Genomic DNA, 13,388 nt, shown 5'->3' with positions numbered 1-13,388 from the left:
TGAATGGTCACCATGTAACACTTCATTTACCCTGTGGTGGCGCTGCAAAAAAAAAAAAAAAAAGGAACCTGGCTTGCAGAAGTATTACGAGTGACTGCTGGGGGAGCCGAACAAAAGGCATAGTCCAGCGGCCATGTTTGTGACCGGACTAGACTGGATGAGAGCCCTGTGAACCACCTCCTAGGCCGCTACCTCTTCTGATTAGTAGGCTTGGCCCAACGTCACACAGCAATAATGGCGATGCGCTGGGCCTACCAATTAAGAAAGATGCCAGGTGTTCCCGCAGGTAGGAGGGACGTCTGCAAAGCTCCTGTCGAGAGGCCTGTGAATACTGATGTCACTGATTGACCAAGGTCCTGGAAATCGCGATTTCATCATCTCTGCAAAGGTGTACATTTTTTTTTAATATATTTTAGTGGATAAAAAAAATAATTAATAATTAAAATTGGTTTGTTACAATTTTCTGAGGCCCATTTACTCCTCCGTCAATGGTGCAGCATCGGTGCTCGTTTCTCGCATAGTGTGCTGTAGTTTTTTTATTGATACCATTTTGTGGTACGTAAAACATTTTGATATCTTTTTATTGAATATTTTACAGATTTTTTTTATATTAAAGTTCACCTCGTGGATCGATTAATTTCTTATTTTCATACATCGAACTTTAACCAATGCTGCGAGTCCAAGTAAGTTTTTTTTTATGATCAGATGGGAAAAACAGAAGATACAGTACTTTAGTACACTAAATTACTTTAGTATTGTGGTACATAGTGGAAAAAAAAAAAAAAAAAAAAAAAAACACACTATCTGGTATAAAGCCTGGACCATGAACTGTTTCTTAGGCTACGTGCACATGCTGCGGATTCACTCGTGGGTTTGTATCTGCGGATCCGCTGGTAAAACCGCAGGTAAAATGACCTGCAGTTTTACCTGTGGATTGGTCAGCGGTTTTCCCCTGCGGTTTGACACCTGGACAATGGAATAGGTGGCAAACCGCAGCGGAATCCGCAGAAAGAATTGGCATGTCAATTCTTTCTGCGGATTCAAAACAGCAGCTTTTCCACAGTTGAAAATCTGCAGCATGTGCACAGCAGAATGTAAATCTTATAGACTTACATTGTACTGTACATTGTCTGCAGATCCGCAGTGGCCAAATCCGCAGCAAAAACCGCAGCGTGTGCACATCGCCTTACAGGTTTGGGTCATTTTGGGGGAAAATGTTCTGGACAGATTTTCAGCCTTCGGTCATTAGCAAAAACAGGATTTTTGGGTTGCTTACCGTAAAATCTGTTTCTCAGAGCCTTCATTGGGGGACACAGAGACCATGGGTGTACGCTGCTGCCACTAGGAGGCTGACACTATGCACAAAAAAGGTTAGCTCCTCCGCAGTGTACACCCCACCGACCGGCAGGGAATTCCTCAGTTAGTGAGAAAGCAGTAGGAGAAGTAACAGAATAGATTGAAAAACAGAACAGACAACTCAACTGTAACTAACAAACAACATAAGAACAGGAGTTGTAGAAAATGGGAGGGTGCTGTGTCCCCCAATGAAGGCTCCGAGAAACAGATTTTACGGTAAGCAACCCAAAAATCCTGTTTTCTCTATCGCTTCATTGGGGGACACAGAGACCATGGGACGTCCCAAAGCAGTCCCTGGGGCGGGAAAACAAACTTCCATCAGGCCTGCGGACTCACCACCGCTGCCTGCAGGATCCTTCTACCTTGGCTGGCATCCGCCGAAGCGTAGGTGTGGACCTTGTAGAATTTCACAAATGTGTGAACCAATGACCAGGTTGCAGCTTTGCAAAGCTGCAGCGCGGAGGCTCTGTGGCGCACCGCCCAGGAGGCACTCACTGCCCGGGTAGAGTGAGCTCCAATTCCCGGAGAGGCCAATCGATGTTTGACCCGGTAGGCCTCCAAAATTGCCCATGTGATCCAGCGAGCAATGGTAGCCTTAGGCTAGTTTCACACTAGCGTTTTGGAGCGCAGCGACGGCCTGAGCACGGCCACCTCTAAGCCCCGCCCCCTGCCGCGCCCCAGCCGGTAGCTCCGCCCACCGGCGCATGACACTGCATGTGCCCTGCGTCCCCTATCTTTATCACAGGGGGCGCAGGCAGTGCGCAGTATGCGTTTGGCGGCGCATGCGCCTTTTTGACGGTGCGCCGACGCAACCAAAATGCAGCAGGTTGCGTTTGGCGCAGGTCGGCGCGCCGTCAAAAGGACGCATGCGCCGCCAAACGCATACTGCGCACGGCCTGCGCCCCCTGTGATAAAGATAGGGGACGCAGGGCGCATGCAGCGTCATGCGCCGGTGGGCGGAGCTACCGGCGGGGCGCGGCAGGGGGCGGGGCTTAGCGGCGGCCGTGCGCAGGCCATCGCTGCGCTCCAAAACGCTAGTGTGAAACTAGCCTTAGAGGACGGCTGACCTTTCCGCGCTCCATCTGGAATGATGAAGAGAGAATCTGTCTTCCGCAAAGAAGTCGTCCTAGCTAGGTAGACCTTCATCGCCCTGACTAAGTCCAGCTTGTTCAAGGAGCGCTCCCGAGGATGAGTTGGACCCGGACAAAAGGACGGGAGAACAATATCCTCATTCAGGTGGAAAGTGGACACCACTTTAGGAAGGAAAGAGGGCGGAGGCCGCAGAACTACCTTGTCCTGGTGGAGTACCAAGAAAGGAGAGCGGCAAGAGAGGGCCGCCAATTCCGACACGCGCCAGATGGAGGTGACGGCTACTAGGAAGGCTACTTTCCATGAAAGGAGGGCTAGGGAAACTTCCCTGAGACGTTCAAAGGGAGGACCTTGCAGAGCCTCAAGAACCAGATTAAGATCCCAAGGATCTATGGGCGCTCGGTACGGAGGAGCCGTATGAGCCACTCCTTGAAGGAAGGTCTTGACGTCTTCTGAAATAAAATGGACAGCGCCGAAACTTGACCTTTTAAAGAGCTGAGGGCAAGGTCTGCATCAAGCCCTGCCTGAAGAAACGCCAGGACAGAAGGGAGCGAAAAATGCATGGGCGGAATGTCGTTGGACTCGCACCAAGTGAAATAGGCCTTCCAGGTACGGTAATAAATTTTGGAAGACGATGGCTTTCTGGCCCGGATCATAGCATGAATAACTCGATCCAAAAAGCCTGATCGCTTCAAAACCTCGGTTTCAACAGCCACGCCGTTAAATTGAGCGGCCGAGAATTGGGGTGGCAAATCGGACCTTGAGACAGCAGATCTGCCCTGTCTGGAAGCTTCCAGGGGGCGTCCGCGAGAAGGTTGACGATGTCCGCGAACCAAGACCTTCTGGGCCAATTCGGGACTATGAGAATGACTGGAATTCCTTCGGCCTTGATTTTCATCAACAGTCTGGGAAGAAGAGGCAGGGGAGGGAATAGGTAGGGTAGCTCGAACTGCGACCAAGGAATGGCCAGAGCGTCAGCGCCCACTGTGAGAGGATCTTGAGCTCTGGATACAAACTGTGGAACTTTCCTGTTGAGGCGAGAAGCTAGCAGGTCTACGTCCGGGGTTCCCCAATGACTGCAAAGCTGAAGAAATACCTCCGGATGTAGGGACCACTCTACCGCTGCGAGACCCTTGCGGCTGAGAAAATCGGCCGCTCAGTTGTCCACGCCGGTGATGTGCACCGCGGATATTGCCGGGACTGAAAGCTCTGCCCAATGAAGAATCTTGGACATTTCTGCCAGGGCTGAGACACTCCGTGTCCCCCCCTGGCGGTTGACATATGCCACCGCTGTGGCATTGTCTGTCTGAATCCGGATAGGCAGGCCCCTGAGAAGACTTTCCCAGTGAATGAGAGACCGATAAATCGCTCGTATCTCGAGGACGTTGATCGGCAGAGCTGACTCCTGAGTCGACCATCGACCCTGAACAGTGTGATTACGGAACACTGCCCCCCAACCGAGGAGGCTGGCATCCGTTGTCACAATCTGCCAGTGGATGGGAAGGAATGACCGTCCTAGGGAGATGAGAGGAGACGTCAGCCACCAATTGAGGGACTGCTTGACCCGGTATGAAAGACGAAATGGGCAGTCCAGGGAAAGAACAGACCTGTTCCACCGAGACAGGATGGCGTGTTGGAGAGGTCTGGAGTGAAATTGGGCAAAGGGAACTGCCTCTGTCGCCGCCACCATCTTTCCCAGGACTTTCATGGTTGTCCGGAGAGATGGAAGTCGTATGATCTGCAGCGATCGTACATCCTGCTGCAGGGAGCAAATCTTTTCTCGTGGGAGAAAAACCCTCGATCGACGAGTGTCGAACAATAGACCCAGAAACACAAGGCGTTGTGTCGGAACAAGGCAGGACTTCTTTTTGTTGAAGAGCCACCCGATATTGGACAAGGTGTCGAGGACGATGGTAAGACTGTGGTGAGCTTGATGAAAGGATGGAGCTTTGATCAGAATGTCGTCGAGGTACGGAAAAAGAACGAGACCTCTGATTCTTAACAAGGCCATCAACGCCGCCATGATCTTTGTAAATACTCTGGGTGCGGTGGCGAGACCGAACGGCAGTGCAACAAACTGGTACTGCTCCTCGCGAATCGCAAAACGCAGGAATTTCTGATGGCCGGAGAATATGGGAACATGTAGATAGGCATCTTGAATGTCTATTGAACGCATGCACTCCTGCGTCTCCATGGAAGCGATTACCGACCGAAGAGACTCCATTCGAAAATGACGCAGTCGGACTCTCTTGTTGAGTAACTTGAGGTCCAAGATGGGGCGAACTGTACTGCCTTTTTTCGGCGCCACAAACAGGTTTGAATAAAACCCTGTGAAAGGTTCTGATTCGGGAACGGGCACAATCACTCCGGAACTGAGGAGAGAGGCGATGGACGCAAAGAACCCTGGAACTAAGGCAGGATCTTTTGGAGGTCGGGACTCGAAGAAACGATCCCGGGGACGAGAAACGAACTCTATCTTGTATCCTGATGATACAACTTCCCTGACCCAAGCGTCCTCTACTGAAGCAAGCCAGGAGTCTCTGAAGAAGAGGAGTTGACCTCCCAATTGGGAGGGACCCTCGGGAGTTCGTTGATAGTCATGCTGATGTGGACCGTCCAGATCTGGAGGATCTGCCCTGGGAGGTGTGAGATCGCCGGGAGGGAGTGGGTCTGAAGGCGTGCCTGCGCTCTCTGTTGGTTAGAGGAATTGTCTGCTGTATTGAAACGGCGGAAAGACCGAAAGGGCCGAAACTGACGTCTTAGCGGAGGTCTGCGAGGTTTGGACTGAGGGAGGAGGGAACTCGTGCCTCCAGTGGCGTCTTTAATAATCTGGTCCAGCTGGGACCCGAAGAGACGCGCTCCCTGAAAAGGCAGATTGGTAAGGGACTTTTTCGAAGACAAATCCGCCTGCCAAGCCTTGAGCCAAATTGTACGTCGGATTGCCACAAGGTTGCTAGACGCCTGGACTGCGCAAGACGTGGCATCCAAGGAGGCCGAGAGCAGATAATCCCCTGCATGGGAGATCTGGTTGGCTAGTTCAGCCAATTGCTCTGGTTGGGCCTTATCTAGGATGCCCTGGCGGAGATCCTCTGCTCAAGTGGCTATGGCCTTCGCTACCCAAGATGAAGCGAAGGCTGGGCTTAGCACCGCTGCAGCCGCTTTGAATGTTGACTTTGCTAAAGATTCTATAATTCTATCATTAGAATCCTTTAGTGACGCCACACCTGAAATCGGGAGGACCGTGTTGTTAGACAGTCTGGACACGGGTGCGTCTACCGAGGGGGAAGCGGACCAGTTGTCGGTGAGCTCTTTGGCAGACGGGTACAGCACGCCGAGGCGCTTCCCTCTTTGAAATCGCCTGGTCGGATTTTCTCTATCCCTGGTAAGGATCTTGCCAAACTTAGAGTGGGAGGCGAAGACCCTGGCAGGTGTTTCTGCCCGTCTGAACGAAAACCTCCTGTTCTGAGGATTTCGCAGGGAAGTCTGAGATTTTGAAGGTGTGTTAATCGCAGCAATGAGGTTCTGTACCATAACCTTCATGTCCGCGTCCTGGTCCGAATCCAGCTCTAAGATCTCTTCGGATGACACATCCGAGAACGCTTCACCTGACTCGGGTGAGGAGGCACGGGAGGGCGACTGCTGGGAAGGACTATGTGGGGATGTGAGGTCAGGAGGGGATCCCGGCCGGAGATCCTGTCTGGGTCTTTTGCGGCTTCTGCTGCCTGGCTCAGATGGAGCTTCATGTGACCTGCTGGACCCTGCAGAAGGGTCCAGGGGCAACTTATCAAGGACGGCTACTAGGGACTGAGACACCCTGGTGAGGTCTGCCACAGATTGAGAAAGAGACGAGTCCCAACCAGGAATGGGGGGGGTTCGCTTTCACGTGGCGCATTAGATGGCTCCTGGACCGTGTCATGCCGAATGGGATTGCTGCAGTCCACGCAGACGCAAGCGAAGAACTGGACTAGAGAACCCGTGTGGGCCGGTGGGCGGCCACGCTCAGCTTTAGAGTTAGGCATAATGAAGGAAGAAAGGAAGGACCCTGAAGAAATGCCGGAAGGTTGGGGGACAGAAGGCAGAGGAGGGTGTCAGTCTGCAGTTGCAGAGATACTCACGATCTGGTGTCCCCAAAAGTGCTGATACACAGCTCGTCTGAAGGAGCAAGGCCTCAGCAGAGTAGAACGTGGGATCCCTGTGTCCGGCTGACAGGCTGAGAAAATGGCGGCAGCCTGTGGATAAACGCGCGCCTTCACACGAGGATGGGCGGAGCTAGCTGCTGAGCCAAGGAAGGTACCGCCCGCTGCCCCCCACAGGCTCTGAGAGGCGGTAGGTGGTCCTAGAACGGGCGGGAGAGAATCCCGCCTATGAGAGAGAGCGGGGGGCGTGGCCGCAACGTCAGAGAAGGCCCGAAATGAAGCCGGGGACTAAATTAATGGCGGCAGCCGCCTGTCAGCGCGGGTCGGCGCGGAGGTCTCGCAGCATCGCCGCGGCCACCTCCCTACTTATTGCCGCTAGATTCCTGCGCTACCGCCGCCGAACGCCGAAGAAAGAAGGAGGTGGGGAAGCGCAGAACAAGGCCCGTGCAACAGCCGGGGCCTGTACGGATGCGGCGGCCGCTGGGAGGAGCGGGCGGCGCAGAGACCCTACAGTGCTCCCCTGGCGACCACTCCCAAGATTCCTGAAACCGCCAGAGGGCCACGACTTGGACTGCATACTCACCCTGTGATCCGTCTGCAATAAAGGTACCTGATGTATCCCACGCTGTCTGCGTCTTTTGTGGTATCCGCGCCTCACCCGACCGACAGGCTCTGATAGGCGAGTGGGTGGAAGGCGGGGGGCGAGGACTCTCCGGATCGCTGGCATGCACCCGTGCTAAGCTGTGGTCCCGCCACTGAGAGCTATGAGGATACGGGGTGGCAGTACATGCCGTACTCATAGTCTCTTTGTGGGACTACAGTTGTGACTCTTCACACTGTATCCCTCCGGAAAAACCTGAAAAGAAACGACGCACATCGAGGTACATATGGGTCTAATGAAAGACCCGTGTCCACCTCCTACTGACACTAAGCTAAACTGAGGAATTTCCTGCCGGTCGGTGGGGTGTACACTGCGGAGGAGGAGCTAACCTTTTTTGTGCATAGTGTCAGCCTCCTAGTGGCAGCAGCATACACCCATGGTCTCTGTGTCCCCCAATGAAGCGATAGAGAAAAAATGTTTTCACTGACAGCAATCAGAAATATTCTATACTGTGAAGAATTAAATATTTTAATTAAATTCACAATACTATCCAACAGAAAAAAAAAATGGCCTTATTGCCCACAGCTTCCAATCAGAACTGAGATTTCATTAATTAAACTGCTCTGCAAAAATTAAAGCTGTATTGTGATTGCTTGCAGCCAGGACAGTTTTTTTTTTAAATAGTATTGATACATGAGGTCCAAAGGCTTAAATTTATCAACACTGATTCAAAAAAAAATTAGAATAGTTGCTCATTGCCCCTATAATTTGTTGGGTTTTTTTTTACTTTATTTTTTAGCCCCCATAGGGGACTTGAACCTAAGATTCTTTGATTGTTTATGATATATACTGCAATAGTGAAGAATTGGAGTATATATTACAATTGAGTATATATCACTAGCAGGTGCAAGTCCCCTATAGGGGCTAAATAAAAAAAAATAAGTTTTTAAAAAAATTTTTAAACATGTATAGAAATATATACTTCAGTGTTGCAGTATATAGTAAAAATCACGACATGTGGCTGGGCTTTACAGGGGCCAGGCTGCCACTGAAACCCATGGGCACTCCACGACTACAGGAGGTTAAACGGCAGAGATCAGAGCTATCTCTGATCCCTGCTGTTAGAGTCAGGTGACGGCTGTAAAGCACAGCCTGAATCAGCCCTGTGTAGTGCGGGCTCAACTCCTGAATCCCCTTCAAGACATCATAATAGGTCTTGGATCAGGAAGGGGATAAGGAACCCTGTAACAACGCTAAACTATACAGCGACTTATTTAACAACAATTATTGGACGGTCGTTGTAGTCACTGACCCAAACTTTTGCAATGTGTGTATTTCCATTTCTGGTGTCATAGTCAATGACGTCTTTGATATCCTCAAACCCGTGCCACACAATCTTCACCACGGCTTCAGGTATCTTCACGGCCTCCTCATTCTTCCCGTCAGATCGCTCCACACTCGACTTGCTACTCCTTTTTTTTCGTCTCTTAGGAGAAGGGATTTCGACAATTGTCCCATAGGATACAACCACGTCTGGAAGTAAACCTGGAGGCTCTGGATACCATAGAAAAACCTGAACTGTGTTCTCATCTGTATGGTCTAGGAACGCTCGGCTATTTCTTATGATGGGATGAACATGGCGGGAGACTCGGAAAACCGCTCCTAGGCTAACGCTTTTCAGCACAGTCCTCCCAAAGACGTCCTTGTCGAGGACGCGATGAGTCTTAGAGGGATTTTTTCCCAAAGCCCAAGAAAAGAGATTTCCTAAAGAGTCCCATATACTGGAGTCCTCCGGAGGGGGCATTTCAGAGGTTTCACTCCTGTCTTTGAGTGAAGACGTATCGCTGCTACTTGTGGTTCCACGAGTTGTTCTATGGGATCCAAGATCATATTCTGCAGGGGGCATATGTGACAAAACATTCTCAGCAGTTCTGTTTTTCGGAGTCACGATTAACTCTGTCAGAGGTTCTAGTCGACCATAGCTTGCAGCCGGAGTCAAAGCTCCTGGAGAGAAAAAAGTTTTTCATGAGTGTAAAATGTTTTTACTCCCACCTTGTTTATATAGCACCAACATATTCTGCAGCGCTGTACAGAGATTACCATCACCCTGTCAATCATATAAATACTTATTACAAACACACAGCGGTGACATCACATGTGTTATCTCCTGTTTATAGAGGTCACTGTAGAGGAGGTGAGAGGTGACATCACCTATTGTGGATGATGGATCCTGTGTTATCTGCTGTATATAATGGTGTTAGCAGTCATTGTACAAGAGGAGGAGGTGAGCTGTGACATCACATATTGTGAATGGTGGGTCCTGTGTTATCTACTGTATATAGAGATGTTATCAGTCATTGCACAGGAGGAGGAGGTGAGCTGTAACATCACCTATTGTGAAAGGTGGATCCTGTTTTACCTCCTGTATATGAAGGTGTTATCATTCATTTTAACAATTAAACTGGTGAAAATAAATCTGTACATAACATGAAATATATGTCTAGTACTAGAGCTAGTGAACAGTGTCAAAATTACAAGATTTCTGAACTTCAATTTAAAAGAAAAAAAAGTAAGATAAAAATCAGATTTAAAAGATAGGTAATTTTTCTGATAGCGATTTCCTTATAAGAAAACCATAGTCAAACTGTTTAGTTTTTTGACGGAACCATAAATAATTAATGCAATGGAATCGACCCCAGACATATCGGCCGAACCTGCTCATAGAATATTATAAACGATTCATACGCCACAACCATATACAATACGTCTGACTAGTGTAGAACAGTATCCTTTATTTTCCCTAAGGGAAAATCAATGTAGAAGTTATAAGAGGGGATGCATGCAGGATTGGAGGCCATAGGTGACGCAAGCCAATATACATCATGTATACATCTAGGTCAGAATGGACCCATAGAGACGGAACTTATGTAAGCAAGAGGTCAAAGATATGAAGCAGGAGATCGTTCTATTCCAGGGCTTCCAGATATTTATTGCTGCGTATAGAAGGGAATATGTTGGTCTATAGGCTACACATTACTACTCACCTATCTGAATGTATATACACGTGTGCAGATCCACCCACACTGGAAACACGGCCTTGGGGTAAACTATCCGGATCTGGTCCAGAAGGTGCATTTCAAGGGCAGACGCATGCAGCTCCTGAGAACACACAGAGGTTAATACCACTGTATGATATGTCATAAATCAGACTCTGAACATTGACTTTGTCATTGTGGTCATGAGGCTCACGGGAAGCTATGGATCTCCAATGTTACCGAGACAAATTTAGCCACGGCAGGAACTCCCGTGACCGCACTCCTTGGCTATAGAGTCAAAGAGATAATTTTCTTGTATGTTATATTAACCCCTACCACACCGGCCAATTTTCATTTTTGAGCGTTCACTTTTTCCTCCCCTTCTTCCAAGAGCCATAAGTCGTTTTTTTTTTTTTTTTTTAATCATAGGTGTATGCGGATTTATTTATTTTTTAGCAGGACGAGCTGAAATTTGAATAAATACCATATATAGCTATATAATGTACTGAAAAACTGAGGGGAAAAAATCCAAATGCAGTAAAATGGTGAAAAAAAAAAATGCAATTCCACCATTGTATTTTTTTTTTTTTGCTCTTTTTATTTTATGGCATTCATGAGGCAGTAAAAAAAAAGATGCAACACCATGACTCTTCTACCTACGGGGAAACCAAACTTACATATTATTGTAATATTTTATTAGAGAAAAAAAAAAAAATCATACATTTCTAAAATAAACACCGTAAATTAAAAGTTTGGTTTGTGCTGCCATTTTCTGGGACTTTTCAATTGTATGTAAATGGCGCTGGGGAAGAGATTGTTTCTTTGTGTGCAGAGTGGATATCTTTATTGAAAGTTTTTGGGATACACTGGATGTTTTGATTGCTTTTTAAAGGAGGGTAAAAGTGTACGAGTAAAAGTGAAATAATTTTATATTTTAATAAATTCTAATTTTTTATATTAATAAGAAAGTGGAAAGGGTTAATTTGAAATATATATATATATATATATATATATATATATATATGTGTGAAAAAGCAGCACAAAGGATAATCAATGGGTGCAAAACACATTCTAGGTATGTATCAAACCTCAATAAATATGTCCAAAAAGATGAAAGCAGCACACCAAGTTGGAATCGATTCAAATGCAATTTAACTGCCCATCCGGCGACGTTCCGGTCCCAAAGGAATGTGGAAAAAGGTCCACATTCCTTTGGGACCGGAACGTCGCCGAATGGTCAATTAGATTGCATTTGAATCGATTCCATCTTGGTGTGCTGCTTTCATCTTTTTGGACATATATATATTTTCCTTATGGGACTTGAAGCTGCCAGGTGCTGGCTGTACAAGTCAGACGCAACCACGGAACCTTTATAAATATGTATTCGGTGAGCTCCCCCTTGTGGTAGGTGATGTAAAAATGAAAGAAGCTAATTACCAGTATCTCCCAGTCATCAGCAGACAGAGGCTCCACTGTGACTTCCTTACAAGATGGGACAGACCTACACGGCTTAAGGAACACCTGAAAAGAAAAATTAACAGAGAAGATATTACATTCATCGCAGATTGGAGAGGGATCGGCAGCTAAGACTCCTATAATTTATGGTCTGTCTCTATTGCAATTAATAGGAATTACGGTCCCCACGGGGTCCAAGAGTGTTGCACCAACAAGGCATCCTGTCTGCACCTCGGCCATCACTTGTGAACCCGGCCTAAGACACTAGTCTTCCGAACCATGAGTCTTCCCCTAACAGCAGATCTGGTCTCCTCCCTTGTGGCGGCTGCAGGATTATGAGGTCCTTGGGCAATAGAGCTCCAGAGGGCTACGAGAGACATTACTTTTTTTTATTTCTTGGTCGACAGAGTCGTATCAGAGTTTGTTTTTTGGGGTTTTTTTTTCTTGCACTACAGCTGTACTTCTTAATTCATTCAAATTTTGGGGTTCAGATGATTTTCTGATTCCTTCTATTTCTTTTTTTTTTTTTTTTTAAGGCAAGGTGACTGAAAACCAGAAATTCTGCCATTTCTATTTTTCACTTCAGCTTTCACCGCGTGGCATAAATATTATTATTATTTTTTACGGCTTTCGATAGTTCCGCACATTGAAATTCATTTGCTTGGATTATTTATTAGATTTTATTTACATTTTTTATACAAATTATATATATATACACACATACACACACACATGCACACCAGCTTTAGCCAGTGTATGTGTGACTGCTTTTTTTAGGCCTGGGTTCAGACTGGCGTATTTCACAGACCATATACGGGCCACAAAGCCCAGACTGACCGCAGGCCATATATGTCTATCCGGAGAGCCAGGGCCGATCCTCGCAGCGCTGTGCACGCACACCGTGAAAGTCAGATGTGTGAAACCGGCCTAAATCCCTATCAGGCCCTGTTCACACACAAGTTTTTGAGGTGTTCAAAAACGACACGTTTTTCCAAGTAGAAACCACCTCAGGAAATTTCATTTTTGGGGAAGTTTTATTTATTTTTAGCAGCCTTTTGACTGGACTGAACACCAGTTTTTCCAAAGCCTCTTCATAGAAAAAATGCTTAAAACCCCCTGACATTTCATTGGATTTTTAGCAGGATTAGATAAGAATGCATTTATGGCGCTTTTTTTTTTTTTTGATAATTTTGGATCAAAATGACTTAAAAAAACAAAAATAACAACCCCTCCGTGTGACTGGTGCTGGACAATGACAGATATTGTAGAAATTACACTATTTTTTCCGCACAGATGACGCATTTTGTGTCACAATATTATGGGATGTAGCAATGGCGTCACATTATATGATAATGACACCGTATAACCTCGGCATTGCTTTACTAAGACCAGTGGTGATGTAGGAAGACGTGTAGCGTGAGGGGAGGACGTATATATACACTATAGTGAGGGGAGGACGTACATATATTATAGTGAGGGGAGGACGTACATATATTATAGTGAGGGGAGGACGTATATATATTATAGTGAGGGGAGGACGTATATATACACTATAGTGAGGGGAGGACGTATATATACACTATAGTGAGGGGAGGACGTATATATACACTATAGTGAGGGGAGGACGTATATATACACTATAGTGAGGGGAGGACGTATATATACACTATAGTGAGGGGAGGACGTACATATATTATAGTGAGGGGAGGACGTATA

At 47.2% G+C, this 13,388-nt stretch overlaps 1 protein-coding gene across 2 annotated transcripts in view; it reads right to left on the bottom strand.

The window, feature by feature from the left end:
- Positions 1-13,388, bottom strand: part of PEX1 (peroxisomal biogenesis factor 1) — a 68,763-nt gene that overhangs the window by 39,758 nt on the left and 15,617 nt on the right. For both annotated transcript variants that reach the window (XM_073582018.1, XM_073582017.1), the window contains exons 3-5: positions 11,655-11,738; positions 10,227-10,341; positions 8,495-9,186 (exon numbers count right to left, since the gene is read on the bottom strand). In XM_073582018.1, coding sequence (XP_073438119.1) covers positions 8,495-9,186; positions 10,227-10,341; positions 11,655-11,738 — 891 coding nt within the window. The remainder of the gene's footprint in view (positions 1-8,494; positions 9,187-10,226; positions 10,342-11,654; positions 11,739-13,388) is intronic.

Source organism: Dendrobates tinctorius, unplaced genomic scaffold (genome assembly GCF_039654945.1).
Source record: "Dendrobates tinctorius isolate UK_male_01 unplaced genomic scaffold, ASM3965494v1 ptg000070l, whole genome shotgun sequence".
Lineage (NCBI taxonomy): Eukaryota > Metazoa > Chordata > Amphibia > Anura > Dendrobatidae > Dendrobates > Dendrobates tinctorius.
The sequence above is the reverse complement of the archived record's forward strand: the minus strand, read 5'-3'. Positions and strand labels throughout refer to the sequence as shown.